Genomic DNA, 16163 nt, shown 5'->3' with positions numbered 1-16163 from the left:
TTATTTCTGGGCCTTGGGGTGGTGATCAGGATGCAGAAAGCACCTTGGATTTCCACAGAGCTAGTTTTGATCTGGTTCTGTTGCTCCTGAGCCGGCTCCCTGTGGATCTGCCTTCTGCATCTCGCTCTCCAGGGTTTCTGTGGCTTATTTCTCCAGCAGAGAAGTGCTGTCTAAATGTAGTGGAGGTTGTGGGCATTGCCTGTCTCCTGGCTCAGTGAGCCCTTCCACGTGGGGCTGGGGAGCAGAGAGCAGACACAGTAATCACCTCTGTTGGYACCAAGAGCCAGCCAAGGAGGCCAGAGCTCATAATAAGCCTGCCTGGATCTCAGTTCTTGTGCTGGACACCACGGGTATGGTGTCCTTGTGCCTCGCCCTGCCAGCCCTCTGCAGCCAAATCACCTCAGTGGCCAGGGCCAGCCTCTAGAAGTCCTCTGCTTTTAGTCACACTGTCCCTGATTATCCCTTCCGCTCTGCCTAAAGCTCAGGATCCCTGGAGCATCCRCATATCTCAACAGATGCTGCTGGAGGAAGGCTCCAGCTACCACCTGGCTGGTTCCTGCAGGACATGGCAGTGCTTCTGCGTGRGTCTTCCCTGTTTTTGGCCATCCAGCATCACCACAGGCCTTTGCATCTTTAGGAAAGGTTCAATGCTATTTAAATCCCTATGTTGTCATGCCAGACTGGGGGGAAAAAAAAAGGGACAGGTGTTTGTTTATTCCGYTTTTTAGGACATGGTTAGCCTTGATCATATTGATTAGTACAGTCTGAGGAATGCTTAGATACTGACATGGTGCCCAAACCTGCTTGGAGTTGGGCTCTTAATTGCAAGGGCTTCTTGCCACTGAATGTGGTGTTCTGATGGCAGAGATTGCACCTATTGTCCATCMGAATGATTTTGGGAGGGGTGTGATATTTCACTGCCTTACCTGAGCTCTCTTTGGAGCTGTTTTCAATGCTAGAAGTGAGTCGGCAGACTTGGGAGATAAGCAGTAATCTGTGATGAGGACTGTGCATACCTTTGATGGCTGATTTGGGAGACAACACATGATTTTGAGCTGCTGTGAAGGTATGCACTTGGTGTTTAATAACAAATAGCCTTTGCTTAGGAGTTGATAAGGAGTATCTCGTTAAGATTTGGTAAATTGATGGCAGTCATGTGCTCAGTCTGAATTAATTTGCAAATCAACCGGTAAATTTTTATATATCAAGAACTGGTTTAAAAGTTTGTGAAAAATGATGCTTAAGAGCKAGGCCAAAATACGCTGTGATAAAACCAAGGGTGTATTTCGTTATACAATAGGAATTCAGTGTTATATCTCTAATATGTTTAACTTTGCACTGAGCAAAGCATGTGACATATGGTCCTGCTCTGGAAAGACCATGGAAAAACCTCTTTCCCTTTAATATGGGATGGATTAAGATTCTGAGAGGCTGTCTGCTGTTGTCCTGTGGACAGGGTTTTCATGTGCCAGTATGTTTGGTTGCTCAATCCCACAACATTTCTGTTGGTCCTTTGGAGGCTGGATCAGCTGCTGTCTTCGTTGGGGCTGGTGGGGGGAGAGAAACGAATATAGGAAATGGAGGGATGTTCTTGAACTTGGGAAAAAAGAAAAAAAAAAAATCAGCTGTGACATGACAGCCACATACCTCATTAGCAATTTGTAGAAATTAAGCTCTAGTTCAGTAGATGGCTTTTAGGCCAACCRTGAGCAGTCACTGCTATTGTGATGCCTTGTGTTGTTAACTAGGAAGTCCCTGGTCACAAAAAAATGCCTGACAATACCTCTGTCTCTTTATGGCTGTTGGTAGAGTTGTTGAAAAACAAGTGCAGAGCCAGCCAARTCAGGGAACAGAGTAAGCGGCAGATCAGCTGAATTCACAGCTTCCAGCCTTTGCAGAATCTCCTTTGTGTGTGATAATCAGTGGAAATCATGTCTCTGTGACCAACTCTGTAACCTGTGGTACAAATGCAGTACTAAGGCATGGAGCTGGCTATTTGACAAACAGTTTAGGTGTAAGGTCTTGGTGTTTTGCTGTCTGATGCTTGGAAGTGGATTTGGATCTGATGGGTGCCTTCAGGAGGTGTGATGAGATGAAAAGGATCTTAAAGAGCTGAGAAAGAGCTATTTAGAGCAGCTAAGGGGGGATATTTGAGAAGGGTGTTTCCAGATCTCTCCTATGGATTAGCACTACAGGCAAAGGAGCTGAATGGTTTGTTCACTCTAGAAGGGATTTTTTTTTAGTGGATGGCAAAGTGAAGTTTCACAGTGTGACTTCTCTTGTATTCTCTTACCTTCCCTGCTGTTCCTGATGGTTTTCCCTGGTGGGTGGGGTGCCAGGTAAGACTGCAGCAGGACACTGCAGTCCTTCCCTGTAAGGGCAGTGCTGTGTCACTCAGCTGAAGCTGCTGTGTGTCACTTCATCTTGCCAGGCAGAGGCAGAGCAGACGGGCTGAGCCCAGATCCTCTGCCCACTSTGCCCAGCCAGGGTGGGTCCCCGTGCCCCTGGCGCTGGTGCAGTGCCACGTGGGATGTCTGTGGTGCCTCTGTGATTTCTCCTTGTTGGATTTGGAGCACTGAAGGGTAATGCCAGCTCTGGAAGGAAATGACCCACCAGTAGCTTTTGAGATTAATTTTTGGGTGATGAATGATTTGACATGCAGATATGCACTACACTGTGATCGTTTGCCTGATAGTCTGGGAGTAATTTTCATGTGACCTACTCTCATTCTTCAAGTAAGATTTATATCTGTTGGAAGCAATGCTCTGAAATATGCTGGAAATTCATCTGCTAAAAAAAGAGAACATGGCTCTTGGCTGTCTTATGTGTTTAACTTCTGGGAAAATTCTATCTGTCTAAATGAATCTTAATGCTTTCTTTAAAAACATGAGTATGAAGGATGCATAATGGGATATTAACTTCTGAAAGTAGTTGTGGTGTAATATTTTCTCTTTCTTATGATGTTATTGTATCTGTTTTTTTTTTTTTTTAATTCATAAATGTGAAGAACCAGAGCAACATTATCTCCCATAAAGAAAACCCCAAACTCTTAAAAGCAGAAAGAAATAGTGCAGTTTTCCTTCAGCAAATACCCGTTGTTGCCTTTGTGGTTGGAGAGGGGAACTTTATTTTTGTTTTGTTTGTTTTGTGTTTTTGCTTTGGTTGGTTGTAAGCCAGCAATACAAAATGATTGTAAGCCAGCCACAGAAAACAAGTCACTGTATTTTCTGTTRATTATAGTACTACTGGGATATTTTTGTAGTAAGTTCTGGCAGAGCACAGTTCTCAACGCGTGCGGGTTCCTTTTGTTTCTGGATGTGAGTTGTCATGGTAATAAGCCAGGGGCTGCTGCGTGGAGCTCCTCATTGGCATAAGCCCTGCTCTGTGGTGACTCTTTGTGACAAGTGACCTCTGGAGGAGTGGTCAGGGTCTCCCCTGGCATCGTGGGTTTCAAGAAAACTCCAGTTTACAAGGTGGAGGTGGCCCTGATGCTCTGGGTGGTTCTGAAATGAGCGGGATTGAATTGTGTCTGGGCAATGATTTTTCTTGACCGGAGGCTGGAGCTTGTGCTTCTGGGTAGTTTTGGGGTTTGTTTGGTTTTGGTTGGGAAGGGAAAAGTGTGCAAGCCAGAGAGTGGAGCGTGGTGACATTCAGCACTCGGGACAGTGCTGAAACCCCCATTTCAGTGCTRGGCTGCTCCCTCCCAGCAGCACAAGGAGGTCTGTTCCTAGGGCTTGCCCTAAAAGCACAGTAAAACGCAGTTGTGTCTGAGAAGCTGGGTAAATGTGAGCAGCTGGGACTGCTACAGCTGCAGATGCAGACAGATGATGGCAGGTGACAGGGCAGAGGTGGCTCACTGGGCTATCCCTTCATCAGCTCAGGCACATTTCTGCCTTATCCTGGCACTGAATTTACAGGTTATTACCATGGAAAGCTTAATCTGTTCACAGGGGCAATTGCCACTTATCAGTTGGTGAAAGCACCTCCTCTATGTCACTGTGACCTTTTTGCTCATGATTTGGGATACCTGCCCTATTTAACACTTCTGGTCCACCATGTGTTCAACCACCATGAATACCAGCACACTACAAAGCGCACATTGTTGGGATTTTTTAAATGATCACAACACTTTTAATGATGCATTTAGAGGAGGAATATGGTGTAGCTATGGTGTAGCTGTGGTTATGATGTTGAAGTACCAGGCTTTACAATTTTTTTTTTTTTTTCAGAAAATAAATTGCCATTGCCCAGATCAAGTTTGTAGTGATGTGTTTCCTTCATGGCTAGTTGTTTGACTGGCTTAGTTATTCTTAGGTTGTCTGAACTAAAGTCCTTGTGCATAAAATGGTATCATGAATATTATTAACCTGGCTGCTGTGAAACCTGGAGGCTAAATAGGCACTCTCAAAAAAACCCCAAAAAACCCCAAACCCACCCCTAAAAGTACCTGAGAACTGTCATATCTTAATCTTGCTCTCACAGCTCTTGGGGAGTCCTCTAGGCACAGCTAACTACTGACCCCAGTTTTGGAAGGCAACCTTACCTCATSTGCCATGGTCTTCTTTTCCTGGCCACCTTGATTGTTCTTCCTTGATGTTGATCTCTAGGCTGGTGTCCTTTAAAGTGCTTCTGCCATTGCAACTTGGTGCCAATTAGGAGTTACTTTTAGTCTGTTAACTCCAGGACATGAGTTTATCACTTCATTTTTCCCTGTTTTGTTCCTGATTTTTTTTTTTTAAATAGATTTTTTTTTTAATTGAAAGCTGCCAATCATTATAGTACRATATAATTGAATCATCTTACATAAAAGAGATCTCTGCTACAAGTAGTTGTTTAAAAATAATTGCCACTGTGTTTAGTGGCTGATCTGTTTGTTAGTGCAAATTTGATTTYTGTTTAATAAGATACTGGGTCTTATTTCATATAGCTAATGAAAAATGGGGACAAATAACCCTCAAAAACCAATTTAAGACTCTCCTTAGCATTAAAAAAGAACCTTCTGCAACAAAAGATGTGAATATTTGTGCAATGAGTGRGAAAATGGATTTAACAACTTTAATACAACACTCCAACTATTGGCCATAAATATTGAAAAGATGCAAAAAGACAGCTACATCTATTTGTAATGGTGAACAACTTAAGTGCCTTTTATAATTATGGGCTATGCTGTCAATAGGAAGAATCTTTTGTGGTGGAACTGTTCATCTTGAATTTGGACATGCAATCAACCTTGGGATTTCTGACTACAGAACTTGGGCTTTTGTGTTAAGCATTTAATTGTCTGACTTCTGAGAGGCCGGAAAGCAGAAAAGGAACGCTCTGCACTACCCTGTAATTTCCTGTGCTCATTAGTTTGCTTGTGGACTTCTATGGCATGGCAGGCTTTAATTTCCCGTCTACCCTTTCCATGTTCATCCCCCCATCTTATGGAGTGATTATAATCATKAATGTCTTAATTGTTTTGTTCAGCTATTCTGCTGAGAGCTTTATGACCAGCAGGRTATGTTGGATCCATTGGACTACTCTTGAGACAGTGTTAGAAGTCTGTTAGTGTTGGTGGGTTGCTGAACCTTCTAACTCATTTTTGTAAAATGAAAAAATGAGCATGTAATGAAATTGTCTTTTGAGGGGTGCTCTTTAGAAAGAAAATAATTCACAAAAGAAATTATGTATCTTTGAAACACAGGAAAGCTGATTTCAGTACCCCACTGAAACATCACATTTCTTTGCAATTATTTTACTGTAATCTTACGGTGTTTCTCCAGCATCTCACATTGAAGCAGTAATTCAGTTAAGTCTTTGGAAAAGTGTGTTTCTGTTCTGTACTGGAACTACTCCCAGGAAAATGGGATTTCTCCTTTATGAGGTTTTGGAGTTGCTCCTGATGAGCTTCATGCATGGGCGCTTCGGTTCCAGATTAAAATTGCCTGTTCCTCCTGTTCCTAATCCAGTTTAAAAATTCCACCCGTAACCCAGAACAAATGTCCCCACCCTCCCATGGTGGAGCTAAAAATAACAATTTTTGTGTGTCAACAAGTCTTAACAAGATCAATACAATATATTTCTTTTCTGCTGCCTAGAGGAAGTGAAGGCTTGGGCTGGCTGGATGGTCTGGATGCAGGACCTTTTGGTGAAGGCTGATTCCCGAGCTCCATCCTGCCTGGTTGCTTTGGAGTGGTGTTTTGTCATGAATTTCCCAGAATATAATGCATGTTAGTTGAGACAAACACAAAGAGGTTTAAGATGAACTTTCAGGTAAATCTACAAAACCTATGTTCTTCCTTAAAACATGGCTCATGGAATTTCATTCAYGTGAGCACCAATGAGGGCCATTGAACATATGTAATTTCACTTAAATATTTCATTTCTTTTCTTGTAGCTGCCAATTCAGCATCAGTGAATTATTTCCAGTAACTTAGCTTTTGTTTATTTTTAAGCCACAGATCTTTATGTACAATAGTAAGAATGGCTTGCAGGGAAATGTAGCTTACAGTGAAGTTAAAAAGAAAAATTTATCTTAAATTGGCAGTATAATAGGTAGGGCACTGGCAGGCAGCACCCTCCCATCTGAATTTAAAGGTGCTGGTATAAAAACAAGAATGTTAAAAATTTAGTAGTGCATGGCAAATACTTCTTTTTAATCTCTTTATGGCTCAGTGATAAGTGTGTACATACCTGGGCTTCTGCACAGCACTTAGGAGTGTGCTCAGGTTTTTTTCCACTGCTGGCATGCTGGAGGTGAAGATGAAATGTTCATCTTCATGTGCGCATGACAGTGCTTTTGGTTTGGGTTGTGGCCTYGTTGCTCAATCAAGAGAAAATGCTTGACATTGCTGGACTTGTTGGTACATCACAATTTAGGAGGTCCCAGTCTGGGCTAAAAACTGTTTAGTCAGCCATGGAGAAATGCCTCTCTTCCTGCCAGCAGTTTCATGGTCTGTTTAAACCCATCAAAGACTCTGAGGTGCCACCTCCTGTGTGCTGCAGGAGCTTCTGTGACCCCGACATTGGGGCTCGTGGGTCTTGTGCTGCCAAGAGAGCGGCTCCAGGTCGGGTCCTTGGAGCAGGTGCTTGTCCTGGGGCTGGGGAGGTGGCAGGAGACTGGCAGAGAGGGGCCAGGTGGGACCCCCTGTCTTAACAGCAGTGAAACTTGTGCTTGGAGTGTGGTCTGCAGTGGCCACACGTGATGGGGAGTAAGTCCCCCTGCTCCCCTTGGTTGGCTGAACGTGAACTAAAGATGGGTTATTTTTAAGAGATCAGCCTTTCAAAACACATTGTGCGCTCAGCAGGCAGATCATTTTGAGCCTCAGGTGAATTTTAGGTGCTTTGAAAAGTTCCTTTTTTTTCTGTTCTTCAAGAGAGTGAATCAAGGAATTAGCTTGTATTTTATTTTTGCCTTTTGATTTGAAAGAAACCAAACTATTACAAGATGAAAGCTKCTCTCTGCTTGTTTGCCACATCACAGAAATGAGTGAATTTCTCACTTGGATAGCAATGAATTTCTCAGGATTTTGCCTAAGTGTGGCAAGGATGAATAGTTGAGTTTGCCCTGTAGTTTCACACCTTAATGCAAACTAGGGTTGAATTCAGTGTAAGCTTGCAATTTTTAGACAGGTTTAAGTTTTTCAGTCCAAAACAGCGAATTTTCACATCTCTAGCATCTTAATAAAGTAAAAATATTTTCATTAAACTAGTATGAACTTGGGGCCAGTATTCTGGTTTGTGTAACTGGCATTGCCAAATATGTTGGAAGCACAAATCAAATGGATAGAAAGTCTGGGCATAAACAGGGACAGATTTTTATCAGAATGGAGAGCRGAGGTAAGGTTGCAGACCACTATGTTTCTGCAGATCTAATTGAAGTTGAGCTGTGTTAAAACTTGAGTGTCTCTGTTTTGTTTCAAAGTACAGGCAGAACTTTAAAGTGATCCATCTGACACCACACAAACAAGCAAATTAAGAAATAACACTGAATTAAACAAATTTGGTGCTACTTCCCACACAGCAACTCAAGCATATGACTCTGGCTGCAGTACAGATTTAGGAGTAGATTAGATTTCAGTCTTTTAGCTTTCATTTAAATAAAAACATGCTTTGAAAACTGCGCTAATTTTTGCTTTAATTTTTGGCTTTGGAGTTTCCGATGAGGTGTTTTTTCAAGTGGTTGCCACAACCTTTGTGTAGCAACATCAGCTGAGCCTTTGCATGGCTTTTTTTTTTTTTTTTTAACTTTTTTTTTTTTAAATTCTGCTGCCTGGATAAAACTAGAAAGCAAGAAGATAGTTCCTCTGTGCTTTTGGGTAGTCCTTCCAGTAGCCGAATATTTAACCAGTTGTAGTGGGGATGATTAGCTTTGCTCCTCTTGACATTTTTAAACTCTTGCAAAGTCACATTGGAAACAAAAAAGGGAGAAAGYGGAGAATGACGTTCTCTGAAGTTTCGATGGCTCGGTCTGCCCCCCGGTGGTTATTTGGGTACTTGCCTTATCAAAACAGCATCCGAGGAAGCATCGTGTTACCTGCCTCCTTCCGAATACCCTGTGCAGCTTTAAGGAGCTCTGCGACTGGCAGAAATGTTTGTGCAAATCACAGTGGGCTTGAATTTAGATGCTGCTTTAAAGTTTCGCTTAACTAGTCGGCATAAATCCTRTAGGCATCTTACGTCCTCGAAAGACAGGGTTCTTTTCCTGAGGAATTTAAAAGTTTAGCTTTTGTCAAGTGTCTTGAATATCAAAATCAAAAATTTTCATAGCTTACATGTCTTAGTTTATGTGTGTGTGTTATTTTTGTGAAAAGGTTTCTTTTCAAGCTCTTGGAATCTTCTGAGGGTATTGCAGTACTTGGCACAAATGATTCCAAAGGGCTTTTGCATTCTGTCAATTCACTTTGAATTAAGAAGTTGAAACAGCTATTTGTGTTCGATAACGAGTATTTTTGCCAAGTAAGCGCAGCATAATTTTTCTTGAGATAAATGGAAAACTGATGTGGTCTCACACCAATAACTTGATATTCTGATTTAATTTTTTTTTTAAAATTGCTTTCTCCCTCTTTAATGCTGCAGGCTGACTGGAAGTGTGCAGTGCCTGCTGACCATATATGAATATGTATTTGCTCTTTTGACTCTACTGTAGTTTTCTGTACCTTGCACTATTATGGAGAAGCTGATCGAAAGTGGTGTTGCTGTTTTTTCGTTACTTCAATTTCAATGCCAAACTTTTGGTGCTAGAGGGAGCTGTTCCCTGCCAGACGCCTCTGGAAAGATTCCGCTTAAGGAATGGGCAGCAGCTCACTTTGGCACTTGTCAGAAACATCCAGAGCATGGCAGCTGAGATGTTGGAACGTTTTYTTGCTGCTTTTTTTTTTTTTTTTCTCCAAATCAAAATAAAGCTCCTTGCCTTAGTTCTCTCAGCGATCTTTAGTCAGCAACCATGATGGAAGTGCAAATAAATATTTCATTGGTTGTGTTTTTTTCCTCATCCCTACCCTTTATTAGACTTCTTAAAATTTTTTTTTAATCTCTTTTTATCCTTTTTTTTTTTCTTTTTTTAGTCAAGACTTTCACCATTTGCAGTTTCTCATCTGGGGACCTATGGGGTGTTGTACTTGCAAATATTTTACAAGTATGCTTATATTTTGAAAGGGAATTATTTATTTAAAGAAAAAAAAATAGAGTTCACTAAACTTGGTTTGTGAAATTTGTCAGAATTTGTGAAATTGGTCAGAAAGACTTAAGGCCTGGCTGGATGAGGCTTTGAGCCACCTTGTCTAGTGAAAGGAGACCCTGCCCATGGCAGGGCTGTTGGAATTACGATTTTTAACATCCCTTCCTACCCAAAGCATTCTGTGGTTCTGTGACTCCCTTCACTGGTTTAGCGTGTTCCCCCCTGCCCTGAGTCACTCCTGCTGCATTTCTCTGGGAACATAACCTGTGYTCATTGTTCCTTTGTACACCCCTGGGGGTGGTCACTGGGTTTGTGTCCCCCATCAGTTCTGGAAGCCCCATGCCCGTGGATCCCACTTTTAGGTCAGTTMGCATCCTTAATGGTTCTCTGCTCTTAGTGAGTACTTCACAGCAGATGAAATCTCTGCCACTCCAGAGAARCCTCTGTGTGAGCTGGCTGCAGAAGGTTGCTCTCCTTTCTTCTCTGCYTGTTGTTCGAGAGGTTTGTTGGAAATAAGTTAGAGCAGCCCTTTCTGGTCAGGCTCTTTCCCRTGTCCTGTGCTGCTGTGAGCATCTGATCCTCAGTGCTCCACTCCCAGCTTCCAAGGGCAGCTGCTGGTGTGTGCCACGGGACCGTCTGCCTTGCATCTTCCCGGGAGCCTCTGCTCACCTCCAGCCTCTCTGGCAACCGAGCAGGTCACTGACTATGGCTGACATGTCTTTTCACACACTTTTATTAATATTAAAAAAAAAACAACAAAACCAAACCAAGCCACTGCTGTATTTTCTCTCCAGAACCTCCTACGTGCAAAGTCCCTCCATCCCAGTACATGCATAATTACTTCTGTTTTTGATGTGCCCTCTGCTCTTTGCAGGACCAAAGCCTCTRGAGGGCAAGGGAACAGAAGGGCCAGAACAGAAGTGAAATTGCAGCGTTTTGGCTCATGCACTTGTACTTTTTTCAAACTGTATGTCTGCCTTTTCCAGTATAAGAAAAMGATGTTCTTTTTGTTACAGAATGAGAGACATCTCCTGAGTGTAACTCTGGTATCTTTTTTGATCTGTACCATGGTTTTAACAAACACAGCACATTTTTATACTTAATGTATATAACTGGATTTTCTTTTTTATTCTTAAAATCAACTTCTCTTTGTGACTTTGATCCTTTATCTTTGCCTAAAGAGCATTTTTTCATTGTGTCTGAAAACAAGTATTTCTGTACTTTTTAGGTAGTTTTAAATACACAAGTATTTCACAGTGATCAAATCTTTCATAAATTTCTAGGTTTGATATGTTCCATTACTTGAAAACATCTTCTTACAGTAAGGCATGAGAGTTGTGTTGTTGTTAGTTTATTCTCAACTTTGCTCACCAGCCTCAGCTGGTGGTTGTGGACCATTGCTCTGATTTTTAATGAATTATGTATAATACTTTGTCTCAACTAACAAATTTTAAAATAAGGAAAAGGATGATGAAACAGCATGAAATCCATGAGCCAAAGTTAAATCACTCTAAAGAGAGGGTTTTGGCTTCACTTAAGCAGTTAACTTGCTGTAGTTATTTTAAGTATAACTTGGGCAAAGCCTCTAGCCTGACATTAGTGTTTCCATAGTTTCATTTTGGRAAGTTTTGGTCTTGAATGCTGTTTTCATATCTCTATTACTGTTTTGTCAGCTGGATATTGGAGGCCCACAATGGTTGAATGTAACACTTCACCATATTGTAACTAGGATGATATTTGACTTCTTTTTATAATCTCATGCCAGTAATTTTCTGCTCATGCCAGCTTTTTTTTTTCTCATTTAAGATGGTGGCTTATCTTCCATTTGAAAAGGATATAACTTTAGAAATATCYCTGTATGATGGGGTATTTTGTTAGACTGTTTTGTACTTTATTCTTTTTACCTGAACACAAAAGGACCAACTTTACGAAGTAAAATAAAGTTTTTGGGGATGCTGGTTTTGGAAAGCAGGACCGTGATAGGCTTGTTTCCGGATTAGGCTTATTTCCTAGACACAGAGTAATGATAGCAGAAGCAGAAAGGTTTCTGTATTTGATGTGGACATGYTGTCGTTCTTCCTCATGTGAGGTTCCACAGTATGACCGAAGGTGTTCCTGCAGTTTGCCTTTAACCTCCTGGAAGTGTTCCTACTACCCCTGTTTGGAGAGCTTTGGATGCTTTTAATGCCAGTATCTTAACAGCTTGTACCAAACTGAGAATATTAATAATATTTTCCTTGTTTTTGTAGGACTTGGAGATTGTGTATTCATATCTACATGGAATGGAAGCATTGTCTAACCTGAGAGAGCATCAGCTAAGGTACGACACTTTGTCATTAAAAACCATGTGTTAATGCACTAAAAAGGCAAAGGAACAGTAATTTTGGTAACCATATGCTTTTGTGTWCCCTGCCTCAAACTGGCTATCACTGCATTCTTTTCATCCCTTTATTCTCCTAACACTTCCTTCTTGTGTGTGTGCACAGTGTATCTCTATTTGTTCCTTCCTATTTCAATATATTATGAATGCATTTGTTTTTTTTTTTTTTTCAAATGTTCTGCCTAGAAATAAATGCTTTACACACAGAGTACAAGCCCATACATTGATGGAATTATTTATGTAGTATGGTAGTCATGAGAGCAGAGTCGTTTTCAGCTTCTCTCTCAGTTTGTCCTTGCTTTTGTGTGGAAATTTCAGACACATTACATACAACACATGAAAATAATACTTAGTAAAAATATTTAATAAATGCCATCCATACTTCTTTGTTAAAATGCTTCRTGAAGCAAACTAATTCAAGTAAAAACTTTCATGAGAGCTTCCTAGTTTTTTTATAAAGACTTGTGTTTGTTTGCTTTTTAAGTCATTGTTCCAGTTGTCCTCACAAAAGCATCTTACATCAGAGGTTTCCAAGGGTATTTGGGCATTAGTTGAGGCAGCTACAGAAGGAGGCCAGCACATCTCCTGTATGCCCTGTGGGTAGAGGGAATGAATTACTGCTGTTTCATATCCAGGGGTTTGCCAACATTTGCCACATCTGAAGATGATGAAGCAACTTTGACTTGATTAATGCTGATTTAGGTTCTAATTTCTGGCCTTTTGCTTCGTCATTCTGTGAGAGTCCGTTTTCCCAAGCCAATGTTCTGTAATTTGGAGAAAATAAAAGGCGGGGTTTTCTTTCTCCCCAAGTGCTCAAGACACATTTTGCAATGTGAATGTTAACTTCAAAGAAGCCTTTGTAATTGCTTTCGCTTTGGAAGGAGGCCATGGTCCCATTCAGTCCAAGGATTTTGTGCTGTGTTATTGCATGCAATACTTTTAGCACATGAAGTTTGGCATAGCTGGAGCTGAACTGATGTTGACTTGTTTACAAAGATCAAAGTGTGCACATATGGCTGTGTGGTATGTTGATATGTGCTTCTTGGCTTCCTGTGCAGCATGAGGTTCTCGCTGAGGAATGTGTGGAACTCGCTTTCCCAGCATAGCGAATTCCTCAAAGAGAGCTTCTGTTTACAGTACCATACATGGACAAGGCTGGGCTCCTGGCAGATGTKGGACTGAAAGCTTTCATAGTATCCTCTAGGATACAACTCTTCTWGTGGCAGTGGAATGCCACAAAAACCTCTGAGATTCATTAAAATCCAGTGTATTAAATGTGGCCTCTAGTAGTGAATAACTTACCATATGGCTTGCTGGTGATCTCATCTGTAATTTATTACATTTGTTTAGGAAGTGGATGAAGATCACGTTTGAGTGATTGAGCAAAAATTGGACACAAGTATTGACCAGAACTAATTCAAMTTTTCAAATATTTGAGGGAGCAATCTAGCTTGTGCTACTTGGTCACTGTAGTTTTCTCACTGTTCCACTGTAACACAAAAATTGAAAAACTTGGCAACTTTTTGCCGAAGAGGCATTTTCTCCCCCACTGCTGTCCTAATAATGGGACCAAAATGCTGTAAAACTGAATGCCAGTGCTGAACTTGCGTGACTGTATCAAGAATGTGCTTCCCTCTGTCCCAATTCAGAGGGGAACAGAACTTGCTTTTTGCAGTGATTCTGTTTCCTGTGACTCCTGCTCTTAGATGGCACATTGCCCAGCATCGTTCCACACCAGCAGGGCACAGCCTATCCTTGAGCAGTATTGAAATTTTTCAATCTGACTCCCAGCAATGACTTTTCTTCTGGTATCTTCTCACCAGTAACTTCATGTCTGTGCTCCCCTTCCTTCTGAAAGCAGGATCAGAGAGGGAAGATGAAAACCCAGGAGGTAGAAGCAGTAGCCTTTAAGTGTTTGTAAAAGATTTTGATGAGACACAATTTTATGGTGGAGAGCAGTATCTGAAAAGTGATGGTTCTGTGGTTCAAAGTTTTTTTGCTGTGCCAGGAAGCAAAAAGATTTTTTATTAGCTGAAATCAAKATGCAATAAATAATACTTAATTTTTACAATAGAGACATTTTTCTGTGAGRAAAGGTCTCAAAGATGGTCCAAACTGTACATCTAAAATAGCAGACTGTGGGAAAGGCTGTGGTAGTAAAACTTGATTCTTAATTTTTATATTTCTCTGTCCATCTGCAAACAGAATTAAGAGCTCAGTTTTCTATTTATAATTTATGAATAATMACGATACCACTATAAGCCTGCCACTTCTGGACAGAAAAAGCATTATTTTTAGTAGGCTGAAATAATAAGTAAAATCCTGCAAGGCATGAGTGTTAAGGTGACTTCTGTAGCAAATCTGTTGACTGTTGAAATGAATGATCTAAGAAATGGCAATTGAATGTTATGTCAAACCCAGACCAACTCTTACAGGCCTCAAATCAACTTTTTGGACATTTTTTGCCTGAGCAGCAATTCTTGGGTGCTTTTGTCCGCTTATGGTATTATTGCTGGCAGCTGGTCATTGATACACTAAGATTTCTGATGATGGATTATGTGAGGAAAGAGAATTTATTTCCAAAATTTAAATATAGTTCCTTATTTAAATGTTCTCATGAGCCTCTTAGGTAAATCTCTGTCTGACTGTCAAATAGCCTTGGGGTTTGCAGTCTGCTTCAGAGCTATAGAAAGGCCAAGGGAGGCAGTGGGATTTGTTTTGTCCCCAACCCCCAGTAATTCACGAGGCTGTTTCCTTAAGGCAATAGACAGAAATGGCATGGTGATTTTTTTACATCAAGTTAACTTTGCATTTCCTAGTATGTGGTAGGTTCTATTATGGTTGCTCTCTATTATGCCACATTTGTCAGGCAGACAGTGAATACGAAAGCACTTTAATCCTCCCCTCTAGACAGAGAATTTTCCTGCGGGAAATTCTCTCCACTTTGAGCCCCCTGGGATTTCAGCATTAAAATCTCATGGTAATTTTCAAGTTGCTGAATTTCAGCAAAAATGAGAAGCATTGATTTAYCATGCAATATWATTTCTTGTTTTATCTCTTGGGCYTAACTTGCAAAAGAGAGCAGTTTTWATTTTGTTGTATCTGTGATTAGTYTTGTCCATAGTRYGTTTCCATRYATTTCTAAAATGCAGCATTGTTTTTATAAAGCAACTTGCTTTTATCACATCACTTTGTAAAATGAAATCAGTATAATTTTCATTTATTTTTGTAGAATTTTTATGGGAACTGCTACATCTAGTATCCTAAATCTGATCTGATCTTTGATGARAGAGCAACTTAAATGTTTAGATTTTACAATTGATTCTCTTAAATTGTGAATTKGCTTGGATTTAAATTAATGGTTAGTTTCTGTGAGTTCTGGAGTTACCTGTGGAAATGCCRAGTAACTTTAGAAAGTAAAGTCTCTGTGACACTGATAGGAATCATAACTAAAAATGCCYTCTTCTCTTTCAGACTGATGTGTGAAACTGTTAGATATGAAAGGCATGAAGCRAATGAAGTTCTGTACTAGTAAGTATTTCTGCTTCCTTTTGCATGATGTTCAAAGAATTAATTYGTATTAAAGTGAGTAAAGGACTGTTTAATGCCAAAATTCCTTGCCCAGTGTGCAGTCTGTAAATATAAATGATCCACTTCATTTTCATCATCAAACAGCAGAGAAATTTGCTGGTGCCAGGGAGAGAGCTGACAGTGGCTCTTGCTTGGTGGTTCATGTTATATTAAATTTATATAAAATTAGAGGATGTGGGATGTCTTCTCATTAATTGTCATTTAGTCYTACTTCAATTTTGTGCAAGTAGTAGTGATCAGCTTTTCGTGCCAGTGGTGMCAAATTGACAAATCTAACATGGTTTATAATTAGCAGGGATGTGCTCTAGTGTCAACTCAGATTTGCAGTAGAGGTCTGGGAATTGTAATTGCTTCATTTATGTAAGTAATTTATTGAAACAAAAGGTTTGTCAGATTCTTGCTTATTGCCTCTAACCCAGACTCCAAATGCATATTTTTCAAACTTATCTGTCATTATTTGAACATTTAAGCATACAGAAAATACACTTGTGACCCTTCCTTTGYACATCAGGAGGAAGATGTGATAGAATA

At 40.5% G+C, this 16163-nt stretch overlaps 1 protein-coding gene across 5 annotated transcripts in view; it reads left to right on the top strand.

Annotated features, from left to right (window-relative positions):
* Positions 1-16163, top strand: part of RAPGEF2 (Rap guanine nucleotide exchange factor 2) — a 180305-nt gene that overhangs the window by 43132 nt on the left and 121010 nt on the right. For all 5 annotated transcript variants that reach the window (XM_057375569.1, XM_057375578.1, XM_057375559.1 and 2 more), the window contains exons 2-3: positions 11911-11981; positions 15516-15572. In XM_057375569.1, coding sequence (XP_057231552.1) covers positions 11911-11981; positions 15516-15572 — 128 coding nt within the window. The remainder of the gene's footprint in view (positions 1-11910; positions 11982-15515; positions 15573-16163) is intronic.

The sequence above is a fragment of the Malurus melanocephalus genome, unplaced genomic scaffold, assembly GCF_030028575.1.
Source record: "Malurus melanocephalus ecotype Western Australia unplaced genomic scaffold, MMel_1.1 scaffold_9, whole genome shotgun sequence".
NCBI classification, from domain to species: Eukaryota; Metazoa; Chordata; class Aves; order Passeriformes; family Maluridae; genus Malurus; species Malurus melanocephalus.
Note: the sequence above shows the minus strand (reverse complement) of the source record. Positions and strands in the feature narration are given on the sequence as shown.